The sequence below is a fragment of the Alexandromys fortis genome, unplaced genomic scaffold (assembly GCF_014885135.2).
Source record: "Alexandromys fortis isolate MF-2015 unplaced genomic scaffold, M_Fortis_MF-2015_v1.1 scaffold_11, whole genome shotgun sequence".
NCBI lineage: Eukaryota > Metazoa > Chordata > Mammalia > Rodentia > Cricetidae > Alexandromys > Alexandromys fortis.
This window is the reverse complement of record NW_026067912.1, coordinates 10,817,502-10,834,745: the sequence shown is the minus strand read 5'-3', so window position 1 is coordinate 10,834,745 and position 17,244 is coordinate 10,817,502. Positions and strand designations below refer to the sequence as shown.

Genomic DNA, 17,244 nt, shown 5'->3' with positions numbered 1-17,244 from the left:
GCCCTCTGTGGGCCCCAGGTACACACATGGTACACAGACATACAGGCAGGCAAAACACTCATACAGATAAAATAAATATTTAAAAAATAAATGGTTTTGTCGTATATTAATTTTACACTACAGTAACTTTCATTTCATTTTGACCTTTTCATACATAGTATATTTCAATCTTATTGTACAATCATATGTTCCTCTATGCAAGCTTTCATATTAAATATAATGTCTGGCTGGATTACAGGTATCAGATTTCCTTATGACTTTGTCATGCGTCATTAGTTTGGACACACACACACACACACACACACCTACTTTTCCTACCCCCGTCTCCATGTCTTCCATCCCCATTTAAACCTTTCCTGTTTCCCCTTCCACGTACACCACACGTGTCCTATGACTTTCCCTCACCTTAAAGAATCTCTTCCCTCCTCTCTCATTGGCCCCTTTCTAGTTTCCTGAGCTCTGCACACATTCTTTCTCACACGAGTGCACCTATATAAAAATCAGAAGCTGGGCTCTGCAGGTGGGAGGGGGTGTTCAGCGTTTGTCTTTCCAGACCTAGGCTTCCCGCGCTCAATCTCCTGTTTCCAGTGCCATCCGTTTTCCTGCACGTTTCGTAATTTCATTTTACGGCTGAATAAAATTCCATGTGTACATGTGCCACATTTTCATTATCTGTTCCTCCGCTGATGGACGTCTAGGCTGAATCCATTTCTTAGAGGTTGTAAATCGAGCTGCGGTGAACTTGGGTGAGCAAGTGTCTCTGTGGTGGGATGGAGAATCTTCCGGGTACGCACCAAGGAGTGCTGTAGCTGGGTCATGTAGAAGTTCTAATTTTAGCTTTTAAAGACCCCCCCAGACAGATGTCCATGCTGGCTGTGCCGTTTACACGCCCATTGACAGTGAACAACAGCTTGCCTTTCCACATTTCCTGGACAGCATTTGTTGCTGTTTGTTTTTTCCATAATAACCATTCTGACTGGGGGTGAGATGGAATTTCAAAGTAGCTTGAATTTACATTTCCCCGATGGCTGAGGATGTTGAGCCCAGTTTAAAATATTTATCGGCCGTTCATATTTGTTCTTTTGAGAATTCGCTGTTAAGTTCCTTGGCCTATTTTTTCACCGAGTTTTTGTTTGGTTGGGTTTTTTTTTTTAGTTGTTTGTATTTTTCAGATATTAATCAGCTGTGAAATGTATCCATGGCAGATTTTTCTCCCATTCTGTAGGCTGTCTCCTCTAATAACTGGGTTATTGTGGGCAGGTTTGGGGGTTTTGTTTGTTTGCTTGTTTGTTGCATGCAGAATCTTTTTAATTGCATGAGTTTGCCTTTGTCAATAGCTGACCTTACTTCTGAGTTACTGGAGTCAGGGGAAGAAAATCCTTAGCTGTGCCTTGGGTCTTGATCCTCTAGCATCTTTGGAGTTTCGGGTCTTACAGTAAGGTCTTCAGCCTCAGAGTTGGCTTCTCTTCATGGTTGGAGAAAGGAGCCAGCTGTGTCCCTCTGCTAGAGATACCCAGTTTCCCTAGCACCACCTCTTAAGGAGGCTATCTTTTCTCCAGTGTGCATGGGTGTGGTTTTGGGTGTGGCTGTTGTTGTTGGTTTGGTTTGGTCTTTGCCACTTTTAATGAAAACCAGCTGTAGCTGCATGGCTTGTTTCTTAGCTCTCGCTTCTCTGCCATTGACCTGAGTCTGGTTTTGTGCCTGTACCTTGCTGTTTTTTGTCACTATTGTTCTGTAACATAACCTGAAATCACGCGCACTGATAACTACCACACTGTTGTTTTTGTTCAGGGTTGCTATGGCTATCTGGGGTCGTTTATGTTTCCGTATGAGTTTTAATGGTGGTGTTGTTTTCTGTTTCTGTAAAGAGTGATGCTGGTATTTTGATGGACGTTGCATTGAATCTATAGATCACTTTTGGTAGGCCAGCCATTTTAACAGGATTCCGTCTTCTGATCCATGAATATGAGAGAGTGCTTCTTCTATCTTCACGTATCTCCCTCAGTTTCCTTCTTCCTTGTTTGAATGTTTTCTTTGTATACGTCTTTTTGCTTCACTTGTTAGATGTTTTTCTGTATTTTTGAGTGTGTTGTGAATAGGATTGTTTCCCTCACTTCTTTCAGATCTTAATTATTTATTTACATCGTTAATATATAGGAAGGCTGCTGATTTTTTGTGTGTTTAATTTTGTATCACCTTACCGGGACCTTAGTGTCTATTGGCTCTCAGAATTTTGTGATGGTTTTTTTTTCATATACTTTATGTGTATATGTGCTTTGCATGACAGAGAGGGCATCAGAACCCATTACAGATGGTTGTCAGCCACTATGTGGTTGCTGAGAATTGAATTCAGGACCTCTGAAAGAGTAGACAATGCTCTTAATCACTGAGCCATCTCTCCAGCCCTCCTGATGGAGTCTTTAGGGGTTCTCACATATTAAATCATGGAATGTGCACATGAAATTTAACTCCCTCTTTTTCTCTTTTTTTTTTTAATTTCCTTCTCTTGCTGCTCTGGGTAGGATTTCAAACACCATATCGAATAGATGATAATGAACACCTTTGCATTGTTCCTGATTTTAATGGAACTACTTTCTCTCCATTTAGCATGATGTTGGCTTTACTTCATGGTAGATACCTTTGTTATGTTTCCTCCTTTCCTAGCCTCTTGGGGGTTTATCATGAAAGGGTGTTGGGTTTTGACAAAGGCCTTTATCTGTATCTATTGAGTTGATCCTGTGATTTCTGTCCTTGAGTCCATTGGGTGATGTGTTACGTTTATTGATTTGCTTAAATGATCCCTGTTTCTCTGTAATGAAGCCAACTTGCTTATGGTAAGTGACCATCTTGGTTTGTCCTTGAATTCAGGTCACAAATATTTTGTTGAGATTTTTTTTTTGACATCTAAGTTTATCAGGGAGATTGGTCTACAATTTTCTGTTTTGTTGTATCTTTGTTTGGCTTGGGTATCAGGATAATGCTGGTTTCATGTGTGAATGTGCATGTGCACACATGTGGAGTTCAGAGGGCAACTTTAGATGTTGGTTCTTTTCTTCCACCTAGTGTATGTCTGTGTTGGGGGAGGCTGCTTGTTTGTTTCTGGCCACTCGACTGGAAATAACCACACAGAAACTATATTAATTACAACATTGCTTAACAATATGCCAATAGCTTAAACATATTTCTGGCTAACTCATATCTTAAATTAACCCATTTCTATTAATCTGTGTATCACCAAGTGGCAATGACTTACCAGCAAGGTTCCGGTGCATCTGTCTCCTGTGGGTGGCTACATGGCTTCTCTCTGACTCTGCCTACTCTCTCTCTATCTCTTTCAGCCTGGTTTTACTCTGTTAAGACATTGGCTGAAAGCAGCTTCGCTATTAACCAGTGGCAATAAAACATATTCACAGCATACATCACCTCCCATATCATATGTCTGCCAACTAACTCGTGTTATCGGACTTGGAAGAGAACACTTTTGCCCCCTGAGCCATCTCGCCAGCCCAAGTTGGGTTTATTCTTGTTTTGTTAGGCCCTAAGGAACATCAATTAATTGTTTATTTGTTGTTGTTGACATTCTGATTTTTAATGTAGGTGCCTACAACTGTGGATCTCCCTCTTAGGACTGTTTCCATTATATCATATAGGTTAATGTATGTTGTGGGAGCTGCGGGCTGCGTTCCTGCCACCCAGCTCCCAGTCACCGGCTAGCTTTACCCGAAATAACAACACACAAACTATATTCATATAAACACTGTTTGGCCCATTTATATTAATGTGTGTAGCACTATGAGGTGGTGACTTATCTTGCCTAACCCATATTTAGTAATCTGTGTAGCACCAGTTTTACCAGGAAAGATTCAGCATGTCTGACCTGGCAGCTTGCTTCATCGCATCTGCTTCAGAGAGGAGAGCTATGGAGTCTGAGCTCACTTCCTCTTCCTCCCAGCATTCTGTTCTGTTTACTCCACCCACCTATGTTCTAACCTATCAGGCCAAGCAGTTTCTTTATTGATTAACCAATGAAATCAACAAATTGATATATAGCACTCCCACATCAAATGTATGGTTGATCTATATTTATTCAATTCTTAAGCTTTTTTCCTTCTTGGTTTCTTCAATAACCATTCATCTTTCTATAGTGTGTTGCTTAATATCCATGAGTTTGCAAATTTTTTATAGTTTCTGTTTCTCTTGGTGTCTAACTGTATTCCACTATGATCAGACAGAATACAAGACATTATTTCAGTTGTCCTGTATTTGCTGAGACTCTTGCTTTGTGTCCCAATATATGATCGGTCTTAGAGAAAATTCCTTGGACTACTGAAAAGAATATGTATTCTGCAGTGTTTGGGCGGAACATTTTTGTAAATGTCCTACTAAAAGGGCCTTGGGTAGCCGGGCAGTAGTGGCACACGCCTTTAAAATGTGCTTTTGATCTGTGTTGCCACTTAATTCTCGTTTCTTCCTTTCTCTCTGGATAAACTATCTGTTGGTGGGAATGGGGCATGTTACTGTGTTGGGATTAATCTATAACTTTATATCTAGCAGAAAGATTACCTACATTTAAAAAAAATCAGCCAATGATCTAACTCTTGATGTACAAATCCCAACATACAAAAAAAAGTAAAACACACAAACAAACAACACCAACAAAAAAAAAAAAAAACCAACCTGCCTCTTCCAAAAACTACCAGTCCCAGAGAAGTGGTCCCCAGGGAGAGTGATTTGGATAAAACAACACACGATTCAAAAGCGTGATTATCATACATCCAAAGAAATGAAAGAGGACATGAACACACTCCTGTGTGGATCCAGACAACACACACTGTAGTACTAGTGACTAATATTGAGATGATAAAGAGAAAGTAGAGGAGAGACCTGAAGGGACAAAAAAAGGAGGAGGGAGGTGGGGTTTCAGGATAAAGGTCTGCTAGAGAGAGAAAACTGAAGATACTCTATCTGATATTGTAGAACATCCCCATCTCCGGGAGAGCTGAGCACAGAGGCCCTGCAAATCAGGCCAGATTATGTTGTTTGGGAGAGGAAGAAGGAAAAGGAAAAAAAAATAGGGGTGGGTCAAGAACAGAATGAAGCCACTGGCCTACTAGAATGGCATTGGGTAACTGGGCAGTGGTGGTACTCAGGAGGCAGAGGAGGGCGAATCTCTGTGAGTTCAAGGTCAGCCTGGTCTACAAGAGCTAGTTCCAGGACAGCCATGGCTGTTATGCAAAGAAACAAACAAAAAGAAATGCCATTGGATATTAAATAAATACAGGTTAGATGCTGAAGCATAAAAACCTTAGTGAAAATAGAGGCTATGAAAACCTAGTGAGCCAATTGCTCGGTTCCATCTAGACTGTTGTGTACCTTCCCAGCTCTTACAGCTCTGCTTAGCTCCTGGGCCTCCTCTGCTATGGATGCTCCCGTTCTCCCTTCTGAGTTCTCCTGTGCACGATCCGATGACAGGGACAGCGCCTCTCAGACGCAGTCTCGGGAGCTGGTCCTACTCTGTAATTTCCTTCAGGTCCCGCGCAGCTCTTGTTGGTGTCCTGTGTGCTGTGTGGAGTCAGAATGAAAGTTCTTGGGGACACTTTGGTTCCCTCTAGACTTTCTGTTGCCTGAATGCTCTACAACCTGACTCGGGGTTTCTTTTCCAATGTCACAAAATCCTCTTTGTCAGAAGATAGTTCTATACTTATACTGGGTATTTCTCAAGTGTGGTTCAGGAGGGTCTTGGGCTGCCAGTACTGAGCACCAAACACCAAGGGAGGAAGGCTTCCCACAGCGCCCCCTGCTGATGCTTCTGCTCTGGGTGTAGCTCTGCTCTCCCCCCCCCCCCCAGCTGTTCAGTGTTTCTTTTGTGGTTGCTACTTTTCAACTTTCCCCAGTTATCTCCCTGCAGGTTCTAGTAGACTCTCCCTGAGTATCATCTGCCACTTAGCATCTCCCTCAATTTAAATTTGAGTTCTTAAGACAAATGATGTCTGAGTTCCCCTAACCACCCTCCCAGGAGCTAAGTAAAAGCTGTGTGGAATTGTCAACCTTCCTAACGCTTCAACCCTTTAATACATTCCCTCAGGTTGTGGTGACCCCCAACCATAAGATTATTTTTTTTGTTACTTCATAACTGTAAAATTGCTACTGTTATGAATCGTAATGTGAATATCTGATTCGCGGGAAGTCTGATACGCAACCCCCAAAGTAGTTGTGACCCGCAGGTTGAGAACCACTAACCCACTGCTTAGCCTCTAGATGAACTAATGGTTTCTGTGTAGCCTGGAGTAAGTGGCTCCTCAGCTCTGTGTTGCTGCTACTCAAATATTGTGATAGGTCAGCATTAAGTGAGTGCTTCACTTATTAATATTAAATAGATTTGCACCGAGTGCCGAGTGTGTATCAGCAGTGTAAAGAGCCCTGTAGGATGCAGTGTAAGGCAATTTAACAAGAACTCTTGCTTCGTGAAACTTACTCAGTCTAGTGGAGAAAAATATCACCGACTAAGTGATCTCAGGATTACACAAGGATGACAGATGTTGGGGGGCGGTGACTCATAGAGGCTTCTTGTGGTGTGCCTAGCATGCGTACCCTTCCCGGGGCTATCACTCTGCACCTCTCTTTCAGGTACCTGGAAGGAAACCATTTGACGGCAGTGCCCAAAGAGTTGTCCTCGCTCCGCCAGCTGACGCTTATGTAAGAAGCCTGCATTTGTTTCTCCTCCCTGAGGTGGTGTGGTACAGGACTTTGGAGAGTAAGAGAGGAGGGTGCTGTGGCAGATGCAGCAGTTTTCAGCCTGTGCGGTGCACGGAGAAGCGGCAGGGAGGAAACGGAGCAGGCTGTTGTGAGAGGATTTTCCAGAGAGGCGAGTGTGTGGAAATGGCCACAGAATGTCATCATGGGCTCCGAACTACCTTCCTGTTAGCTTGCCTCTGACCTTCCAGGCTCCAAGCTGAATTCCTGAGTCTTCTGGAATTCCAGTTCCTTGCGAACTGTGACCACACTTAGATCTGCCAGGAGCCCAAGCAGGCATCCCTTCTTCCTTCTCTGGTTTCCCATAAAATGTCCCAAGTTGATGGTTTAAACCAAGGGCCTTCCATAATGCCTGCTACCATCTTCAAGCCTCCCAAGAACCTGAAAACTCTTGAATGGGGAACAGAGAACCTGGGCATGGAAGAGGCCTGTGAGCTCTGTCTCTCAACAGTGGCTCTGCCTTGCCTTGGTGGGACCCAGAGGGGTGAAATTACTCCTTGGGCAAGTGGTAATTGAAAGATGCCCATGTCTGCTTGAGAGGGGTAGGAGCCAGTCCACAAGAGACAAGAATGGGTCTTTCACAATGAATATCAGAGACGCAGTAATAAAAGGTTTCAGAAAGCCGCCATTTAGTCCCTATTCTTGTTCTCCAGAAACCAGTGTCTGTGTGAACATTTCTCAAACTCAGAGCAATGGGCATCTGAAACTGGATAATCATTGGTTACGGGAGTTGTCATGATTATGAGAACTAGGCGGTGACCTTGGCCTCTGTTAGAAGCCAGCAGCATTTCCCAATATCGACAGCCTAAATAAAAGTCTGCAGACATTACCAAATGCCAGGGTAGAACAAAAGTGCCCCCTTTGAGAACCGCTGTTCTGTAGCAGTGGTTGCGGACTTGTGCTGTGGGGAATCGCCTGGGGAGGAGCTCTTCAGGCTGCCGTGGAATACTGTTGCCACGCCCACGTACAGCATTCTAACCTGAATATACAGGCAGGGAACCCTGGCTTCAGGAGATTTAAAAACTCCTGGGTGGTTCCAGTGTATAGCCAATAATCATCCTGCTCTTCTGGGAATCTGTCTCTGAGGAAGCCAGAGGCTGTAGTGGATAGAGGTCTCGTCTCCCACAAATTTGTCCTTCCTAAGAGATGAAACATGAAACAAATAAATGACAGAAACAGACTGGTGATAAGAACTGATCAGGGGCCACTTGTGCTGGTGCACGCCGGTAGGATTTGCTGAAGGAGATGGAGGCAGGAGGATCACGAGTTCGGGGCCAGCCAGGACCACAAGCCTTTGGTGGGTTTTTTTTAGCCAGGCAGTGATGGTTGATGCTTTTAATCCCAGACCTCGGGGAGGGGGCAGCTGCAGGCAAATCTCTTGAGTTCTAGGCCAGTCTGGTTTACAGATCAAGTTCCAGGACAGCCAGAGCTACACAGAGAAGCCCTGTCCAAAAAAAAAAAGAAAAGAATTGACCAGAAGAAGAAATATACTAGAATAGGGAGAAATTGTTTTCTTATGGGTTATGTTTTGCTAGAATGAAATGGATGAATAGGCGTGTAATTGAGTGATTTAATCATGGAAGGGGTAACTAAATGGATGAATGGGTGGGCCAGGACAAAGTGAATGGGAAAATAACATTTGAATCAATGGATCAGTGGGTGAAAGGATGGGTGGGCGGGGGATGAATGGACCAAAGAGAAAGCGAGTGTATGAATAGGAGGATGCGTAGGCATTCAGAGGTACAGATGGAGGTGAGTGGATATAGATCCAGGCTGGTGATCACATGCGCGTGGGAATAATAGGTGAGTGGGTAAATGGACAGGTGGGTGGGTGGGTGCATGTGTGGCAGTGAATGGCTTGGTTGATAGGTAGTAATGGTAGGTTGTAGGCTCCCTCCGGTGCAGCTAACAGTAACTCGTGGCCTTTCGGTTTTTCTTTCTCTAGTGACCTGAGCAACAACAGCATCGGCATGCTGACCAATTACACCTTCAGCAACATGTCCCACCTCTCCACACTGTGAGTATGGTGTCGGCCATGCTTAGCATCCATGGGCATGGCCATGCAGTCTTGTCACCCCTCGTTCTTGAGGTGCCCTGCTGTCGTGGTCCTGGGGGGCTTCAGCCGCCCCAGTGAAAGGCAGGCTTTAGTCACCGGAAGATGCGAAAGGGAGAGGTAGGGGCCTGGCAGATGGAGGGACAGGCAGCTAATTACCTCTGGAGAAGGCTGTCTTCTGAATGCCTTCTGGGAAGCATGTGTGTTCTTTCCCAGTGGAGGGTCTCCTGCACAATTATATTTTGCTCAGACCCATTTACTTCCCATTAGCTCCGCACGTTGTGAGCACACACCATTTGACAGTGGAGGGAGGGGGGAGGAAATCTGATTAGAGAGCCAGTCTGCTGTGGAACATGGGGGCGGGGGACCAGCTTAGGCGCTTCCTGGAGTGGTAGGAGGATTCTCTTCCTTCTGTACTGATACATTAAACCAGGGAAATCAGAGGAAACGTTTGCTTTGCCGGGTCCGCAGTGTAAACAGTGCACCCACAAGAGCAGGAGCAGCCAGCCGCCTCCCATTTCTCTTTCCACAGGATCCTGAGCTACAACCGGCTGAGATGCATCCCTGTCCATGCCTTCAACGGGCTGCGGTCACTCCGAGTGCTGTGAGTCATAGGGCCTTGGGTCAGCTTACATGGTACTGGCTAATAGCACGAGACCTACAGAGCTCTCGCCTTCCCCACTGTCCGATGAGCAAAGCCCATTCATTGCCACCCAGCCACGCTGATCTACTCAATGGGGTGAAGAGAATGCACTCTATGAGTCGGCCATTCCTGAGGTTCAGCACACTGCTACTCGTAAGCCTTTAGCCAATCACTCACCCCCTCGAGTCTGTACTTTGCTGCGTATCCGATAGGTCATCCCACTCCGCAATTAGGCTACACTGGTGTCCTCCCTCTCGTGAGCACAGAGTGGGGAATGGAGCCACACTGAGATGAGCGGGCTTCTCACGGGTGCTCCCTATGGCTTCAGAAGGGTGATGTAACACCCTCTGTCAGGACCAGAGATGACAAGCTGGAAGGCCAGGTGCTGTCCAAGCTCAGAAGGTTGGCTTGACAAGGACCTTTTTCAAAGACTGAAAGTTTTAGGTCTGGGTACGGTGACACGCATGTGTAATCCCAGTCCTTAGGGAGGCTGAGGGAGGAAGAACAGGAGTTCTAACCCAGCCTAGACTATTAGGTGACTTTGAGTCTAGCCTGGGCCACTTAACAAGATACTGTCTCATAAAAATGAAGGAAGGAAGGAAGGAAGGAAGGAAGGAAGGAAGGAAGGAAGGAAGGAAGGAAGGAAGGAAGGAAGGAAGGAAGTCCAAGTTTTAAGAAGTTGCCAACATTTATAACCGACAAATCCTGATGTCCACATTCTCTTGGGGAGTCAAGAGTCCTAACTGTCCCTGAGCTCTTTCTCTGCATTTCTGCAGACAGGATTGCACAGACTGTAGCCTCCCCTGTCGTACACCCCCCTGCCTGCCTGGTTCTGTCCACTGAGACAGAGGAGCTACACACAAAGGCTAGGGGGCTCCAGAACGCTTCTGGTTCCCAAACATCTCTGTCCCACCCTCCCTGTGTGTCTCTTGATCCATAAAAATCTGATAATGATGGTAATTGCTTCTCTGAATCTTAAGAGGACTGAGTTAGATGCTGCATCGAAAGCACATGTCCAGCTCTGGCTACTGTAAATATGGAATAACTACCCATCTGTTGTTCTGGTCTCATGGGGGCTTGCTGGATCAGGGGGATACTGCTCTAGGTTAGACCCAACACTAGGTCCAGCTTTCTGCCCTGCACTTTTTTATTGAGAAAGAAAGATGTTGTGTCTTTTTCCGCTATCACTTTTAAGGTATCTCCTCATGATGGTAGAGATGTCATCCTGCTCTTAAACCTCTCACCTGTATTTTCTAGTCCATCATTATTCTAAGAGCGTCTAACCTCCATATTTGAAAAGGTCAGGTCTGGCCATTCCTTCTCCTGATCCTTTGCAATAGTGCCGTCAGCTTGAGAGGATGATGCCCATTTTACAGATGGGGAAAACCAAGCCCTGGCTGATGAAGTAACTGGCCAAGTGTGCTTGAGTACAGCCTCCTGCCTCAGTGCCATCCACAAACAGCACCCAGCAACCTCGTCTCTTCCGAGACTCTGGGCTGGTGTGATGTATTAAGACCTGCAAAACACCCATGTCAGCGACAGCTCCTGCCACATGTCATCCGCACTGTTATTAAACATCAATTCCCGGGGGGGCAAAGAAGTGCCCATGCTGACAGTGTGCAATCTGTTAATGTCACTTACTTATTATCCGCGTTCTCCAGGGATTGTGGGAATGGAAACATCAGCGAAACCATTTCCGTGTTTCCAGCCGAATGCAGGAGTGGATAGGTCTCATTCGTCTGGCCCAAAGCCAGACCAGCTGCCCCTTCCACTACCTGCGGGACCCTGACCATCCCAGCCTCCCACCTCCTCTCCCCTTCAGGCAGTCTAGTGTTGCCGGGGATGCGCTGGAGGGCAGAAGAGGGAGACCTTGCGGTTTTAACTGATCTCGGTGCATGGGTCCAGAAACTTGGCGATCATTCACAGATTCAGAGTGAGAGAAATAGGTTTTCCCTGTCCATCTGTGTGTTCACTGGGGTGATGATGTGAGCATCACAGCCTGCCAGGGGTTTCTCCTTCCTCAGGTCCCTGTGTGTCCTACCCCAGCCCCGCTGCCATCATGAGGTCCCAGGAAGGCATTCCCGCTTTCAAAACAAGGGAGCTTGCTTCTTGAGTTAGGAGTCAGCAGGCTTAGCACCGTCATCCTAGAGGCAGTGGGTCCTGGGCATAAAACCCATCTCAGAGTCTCTCACTCCACCCAAGTACCTCAGTGGGAAACAACCATTTTCTGCATAAGGACCAAGTCAGGAAAAATAACAGCGTTTATGGGCTACATTTTTACGATATTTGTTTCCTTTCTTCTGGTAATTGCACATGTAGGAATTCCCACTCTAGAAAAACCCAAAACGAGGGAAAGGTTCTATAAATCTGAGTCTTTGTTGCATTGTTATTTTTTTTAACCTAAATTTTAAATATTACCTACCGGGACCACAATGGGGAATTGTATAACGAGATTATGACAGAACCAGTCAGTGAAACGCAGTTATTAAAAGAGATAAAGATGGAAACGAGACACAGCGTGGGAAAGGGCCGGCTACTAGCTATTGTGTGGGAAAGGAAACTTCATTGTATCTTGTCAACATTGACACCAGTGAACAGAGACTAGAGAGAACAAGAGAAAGAATGCTTGTGGCTGGCTCCCTGCACTGATAGAGCAGGAATGGGGACTCTTACATGGTGGCAGGTTAGGGAGTCGGGCCAAAGATGGGGTGGGTTTATTTGTTTGGTTTATTTAGTGTGTGCTGGGTTGAGATCATGTGTGTGTGTGTGTAGCTACACGTGTGCTACAACATTCGCATGGAGGTCGGAGGACACCTCAGGTGTTGCTCCTCAACTTGGGACAGAGCCTCTTGTTGTTAATTGCTGTGTTCACTGATCGCGCAGGCCCTGGGGTTTCCGGGGATTTTCTTGTCTCTGCCCTCCCATCTCGCTAGAGGAGAGCTGGGGTGACAGAGAAACACGACTGCAGGCTTTAGATGAGTTTGGGGTATCTGGACTCAGGTTCCCACACTTTTATACAAGTGGCTTGCCCACTGAGCCACCTCCCTAGCCTTGGGTAGGTTTGTTTTTCTACAGGAATTGCATTGTCTATAATGACCTGCATGCATACATGTGTACACATGTGTGTGTGTGTGTGTGTATCTGTTTGTCTGTGTCTGTCTCGGTGCGTGTCTGTAGGTAGTGTGTCTGTATGTGTGTATCTACTTAGCTGTCTGTGTCTCTTTCTGTGTGTGTGTGTGTGTGTGTGAATGTATCTGCTTAACTGGCTGGTTGTCTCTCTGTCTCTGTCTGTGTATCTGTCTGTCTGTCTCTGTGTTTGTGTGTGTGTGTATGTATATGTATGTGTGTGGCTGTGTATATCTGCTTGGCTGTTTGTCTGTCTCTATCTTTCTCTCCTTTCCTCTTCCCCCCTCCTTCCCCCCTCCTCTGTCTCTCTCTGTTTCTGTGAGTACAACTAAGTACATTTCAGAGAACAAGAGAGGAGAGTGGTCTGGAATCCAAGTGCAAACCATTGTGTGAGGAAAAAAACTATATTTTCTCTACTTCCCTTGTGATGTAAAATAGCTCGTGAGAACATTCTTGTGGGCATTCTTGTTATTCTTTGGGGGATCTGTGCACTCTTAGGGATCTTTGCCCCACACAGAGTCACATGCTTTGTGTGTGTGTGGTCCTCAATGTCACTCCCCAGCCCCACACAGGGGCACCTGGAATCAGTTAGGACAGGGAGGGCCGCCCCAACATGCACAGAGGGAGAGACTGAAGCTGTCATTCATCGCCCTGCGGATCTGTAGCTTCTCATCCACCAAGTAGGATGTTGATACCCGCAAGGAGCTAAGGACAGCACGAAGCTCTCCTACAACGTCCCCAGTAAGGGCTCCAGATGCTCTTTGTTTGGTTACCTTCCCAAGAGGGACCTCACTGCCTCATCAGAGACCTGGCCCACCTCTGCCAGCCTGGCGGCAAATGCTGGTGGTAAATGCTGGTGGTGAGCTGAAAGGTGGGGGTGGCCGCCTCCAGACCATGGTGCAGGCTCATTCCTTGAAATCAAAGCCAAAGCTGAACATTAAATTTAGCAGTAACTTCACAAAGAATATGAAGAAGTCTTAGACATATCCCTAGCTAAACTTGTGACTTTGGAGATAGGGATGGAAAAGTTTAGAGACTTGCTCTTGGTCATTCCCTTTCCTAATGCCTTCAGTGGACAAGCTGCCATGCTGGCCTGGGAGGTGGGGCACGGACAGTAAGGGAGACGCCATGGCTGTCCTCTAAGAGGGGCAACTGTCAAGCTGAGGAGCATTTGCAACCCAGGGTGACAGCTGAAAGGAGAGCCACAGGCCACAGTGAGGGTATCACTGCCTCCTGCCCATCTTAAAGGAACAACCCTTTCGGGAATGTCTTCATCGGTGTCTGTTAAGCCTTCCCTCTGCAGTGCCCAGGGATAAGGGCTTCTGTGACATAATCATGTTCCCCATGCCTCTGTTAGCCCCATCTCACGTTTGAGTAAACTGAGACTGAGCCAGAATAAGTGACTCAGATAATGCAGTTGGGATTCGAACCCAAGACTGCTTTCTTTCCAAGTCAGTCCTTCAGTTTCCGAGGCTGAGACGCAGCCAATGAGACCTACCTAAGTCGAGAAAGGAGTGAAGAACATTCTAGAAGGTGGTAATATGGCTACCCTGTACAGAGACCTTAAGATCAGGGACAGGTATAGAGGCTGGAGTGTTGACCCGGTAGGTAAGAAAGAGCACGAGCTGCTCTCCCAGAGGACTGGAGCTCAGTTCCCAGCACCCACACCAGGTGACTCACAGCAGCCTGCAACCACAGCTCCAGAGCTCCAAACCCCTCTCCTGGTCCCTGTGAGCGCATGCGTGCATGCATGTGCGTGCGCGCACGCGCGCGCGCACACACACACACACACACACACACGAAATGGTTTCTTTGAAAGGACAATGTGGAGGGCTCACAGGAACTTACAGGTGTGGCCACAAAGGAAATTTCATGTTAGAGACAAAAGAGTATGGCAAAATCACCATTCCTATCGACAGAACCAAAGCTGAACTCTTTGTCTCTGGGCTCCTAACACAAGGTCTTCAGACCTCCCTCCCCGCCTAGCTGATACCTGCCTTTTGTCTCCTGCAGCTCGTCCTCAAAGATTTGGGCATTGCTGATTGAAAATTGGTGTGTTTTCATCCTTACCCAGAGAAGTTTCTCATCAGAACTAAAGGGTTGGGATTTGGACTTGGTGGGAGGATCTGGGATGAGTTGGGAGAAAGGAGAAAAAAATAACCTCATCAAAATATATTGCATGAAACTTTTTTTAATTAAAAAAAAGGTGAAGTAGGATAGAGGACTTGGGACCATACTACCAATGTTCACTATGTCTTGGCTCCAGTCCAGAAATGGCGCCATGGGGCTCACAGACTTCTGATTTATATAAGTGTTGCCTTGAGGGGGCCTCAAAATAAATCCAAGAACAAAGTGACCAGGTACTGGGTCCTACCGCATCTGGGACCTTAAGGGCTTTGCACCAACACTCACAGCTGGCTGGCTTATTAAAAACATAGTATTGTAATTGGCCCTTCCTGACCAATGGAGAGGAGACCAGCTCAAACTCCCTAAGTGGGGGCGGGGCGGGGGATATATCCTTTGAACAACTGAACAGTTCAGGGTAGGCAGTGGCTCTGGGACTAGGGAAGGCATGCCCGAGATGAGTGCAGCTGTCTTGCCCCTCGGCCCTCTTTCATGCATGGGCTTCCCTCACAGGTGGGGCACATTCATCTCCTCATTCTGACCTGTGTAGCGTCCTGACAGGCTGGAGGTTTCGCTCTAGTGGCTTAGCAGCCTGCAAAATGAAACCTCCTCCTCCTCCTCCTCCTCACGTCTGAGTTTTAGTGGGAGGCTCGGGGTTGTCTCTCCCTGGCCCTATGGGGGAGCTAGCTCCTACTGTCCCCTAAAGGTGTGCATGCACCTGTGCTGGGATGAATGGATAATGGAGAGACGGCGTTCAGAACTGTGGGCATGCGCGCATACGCAGGAGCTACGCAAAACGCAAAGATGCAGGAGGCAAGATGGCTGAAGCTTACACCTCTTCGATGGACAGGGGCGGCAGAGTAGGCAGTAGAGTTCTCTAAGCAACCTCGGGGGGGGGCGGGTAACAAATAGAGTTTAGGAGAGACAGTCAACTCAGAGATCAGACTTTGGGTGTGTTGTTGGGTTTTTCGGTCTCCTCTGAGACGGGAGTGTTATCTTCCTGAGTGGCAAAACGTTACTAAAAAGCTTAGTGGTGACTGTGGGTCTCTTTGATGGATGGGGGCCACAATCCACATGGGAACTCCAGGGATATTCCCTTCCTGTGCTTCAGGAGGGAAAGGAGAACAAGAGCAGCAGGATGGGGGATGGGAGCAGGGTCAGACGGGACCATGATGCTGTCGCTGCTGCCAGCTTGACGAAGCACAATTCATAAAACTACGAGTCAGAGGCAGGCGGATCTCTGGGTTTGAGGCCAGCCTGATCTACAAAGCGAGTCCCAGGATAGCCAAGTGCTACAGACAAAAACTCTTATCTTTAAAAAAAAAAAAAAAAAAAAAAAAAAGGCTGTGAGTTCTCTGAGGTCTCCCAAGGCCCAAGGGAGTCTCCTACTGGTCTCTGTGACACTGATTGTCCAGACCCGGCAAGAGCTCAGATAGGGCCTGCCATCTCTAGGCAGACGATGAGCACCTGGGCATTCAGAGGTCCCAAGGTCCAGACAGCCCAGGTATAACGAGGGATGGCTAAGTTTCACACTGCTCCAATGATTCCATCATCTGCAGATTGCCTTCAGCATCCTCTAGAACGGTGGTCCTCAACCTTCCTAAAGCTGGGACCCTTTACTACAGTTCCTCCTGTGGTGGTGACCCCCAGCCATCAAATTATTTCTTTGCTACTTCATAACCGTAATTTTGCCACTGCTCTCAATCATAATCTAAATATTTTTGGAGACTGAGGTTTGTCAGGGAGGTCACAACCCACAGTCTGAGAACCCCTGGTCTAGAGGGAGTCTGCCCACTCAGCATGTGCAAGGCCCTGGGTATTTTACAGAAGGGAAACTAAGCCCCTGCCTAAGTACTAGGAGAAACCCCCTAGCCCTTCCCCGTGAACTGTAGTCCCAGGACCAACAGCATCAGTGCAGTCGGAACCTTCAGAATTTCGGGTCCCACCCCAGACCCCGAAGGTGTAGCTCAGACCTGGAAATCTAAATTTTTATGTCTTTATTAGCATATGCTAATCACACATAATAATAGTTTTCATTGTGACATTTTCAAGCATGTATATAACGTGTTTTAATCATATTCATAACCTCATTTTCTTCTCTTGTCTCCTTCCCACTCTCATGAATCACCTTCCTCTTCCTCGTCAATTTGTACCCCTTCTAATTTAGCAGTACTTTTGTTGTTTATCTGATACGATGAGTTTCCTTGGAGTTACTGACAGGAGAATAGCCCTAACCCTGAACCTTAAACCCCAAACCCTAATAAGGGTGTTTTTAAAATACTTTTAAATTTTTATTCACTCATTCCATATGTGTTGGTGTTTTGCTCACCTATATGTCTAGATACCACATGTGTGAGTTACGGACAGTTGGGAGCCACCATGTGGGTGCTGGGAATCAAACCTGGTTTCTCTGGAAGAGCAGTCAGTGCTCTTAACCGCCGAGCCATCTCTCCAGCCACTAAAGCTGAGGAGTTTTCCACAGGAGCATGAGTACCCTCCCAGTGACTACACCGCTACAGAAAATGTTTCTCCCTCTCTCGGCAAC

The 17,244-nt window shown here is 46.6% G+C and overlaps 1 protein-coding gene across 1 annotated transcript in view; it reads left to right on the top strand.

The window, feature by feature from the left end:
* Slit3 (slit guidance ligand 3) overlaps positions 1-17,244 on the top strand; it is a 589,149-nt gene that overhangs the window by 523,812 nt on the left and 48,093 nt on the right. Inside the window, exons 21-23 of the mRNA XM_050138600.1 lie at positions 6,628-6,696; positions 8,699-8,770; positions 9,339-9,410. Coding sequence (XP_049994557.1) covers positions 6,628-6,696; positions 8,699-8,770; positions 9,339-9,410 — 213 coding nt within the window. The remainder of the gene's footprint in view (positions 1-6,627; positions 6,697-8,698; positions 8,771-9,338; positions 9,411-17,244) is intronic.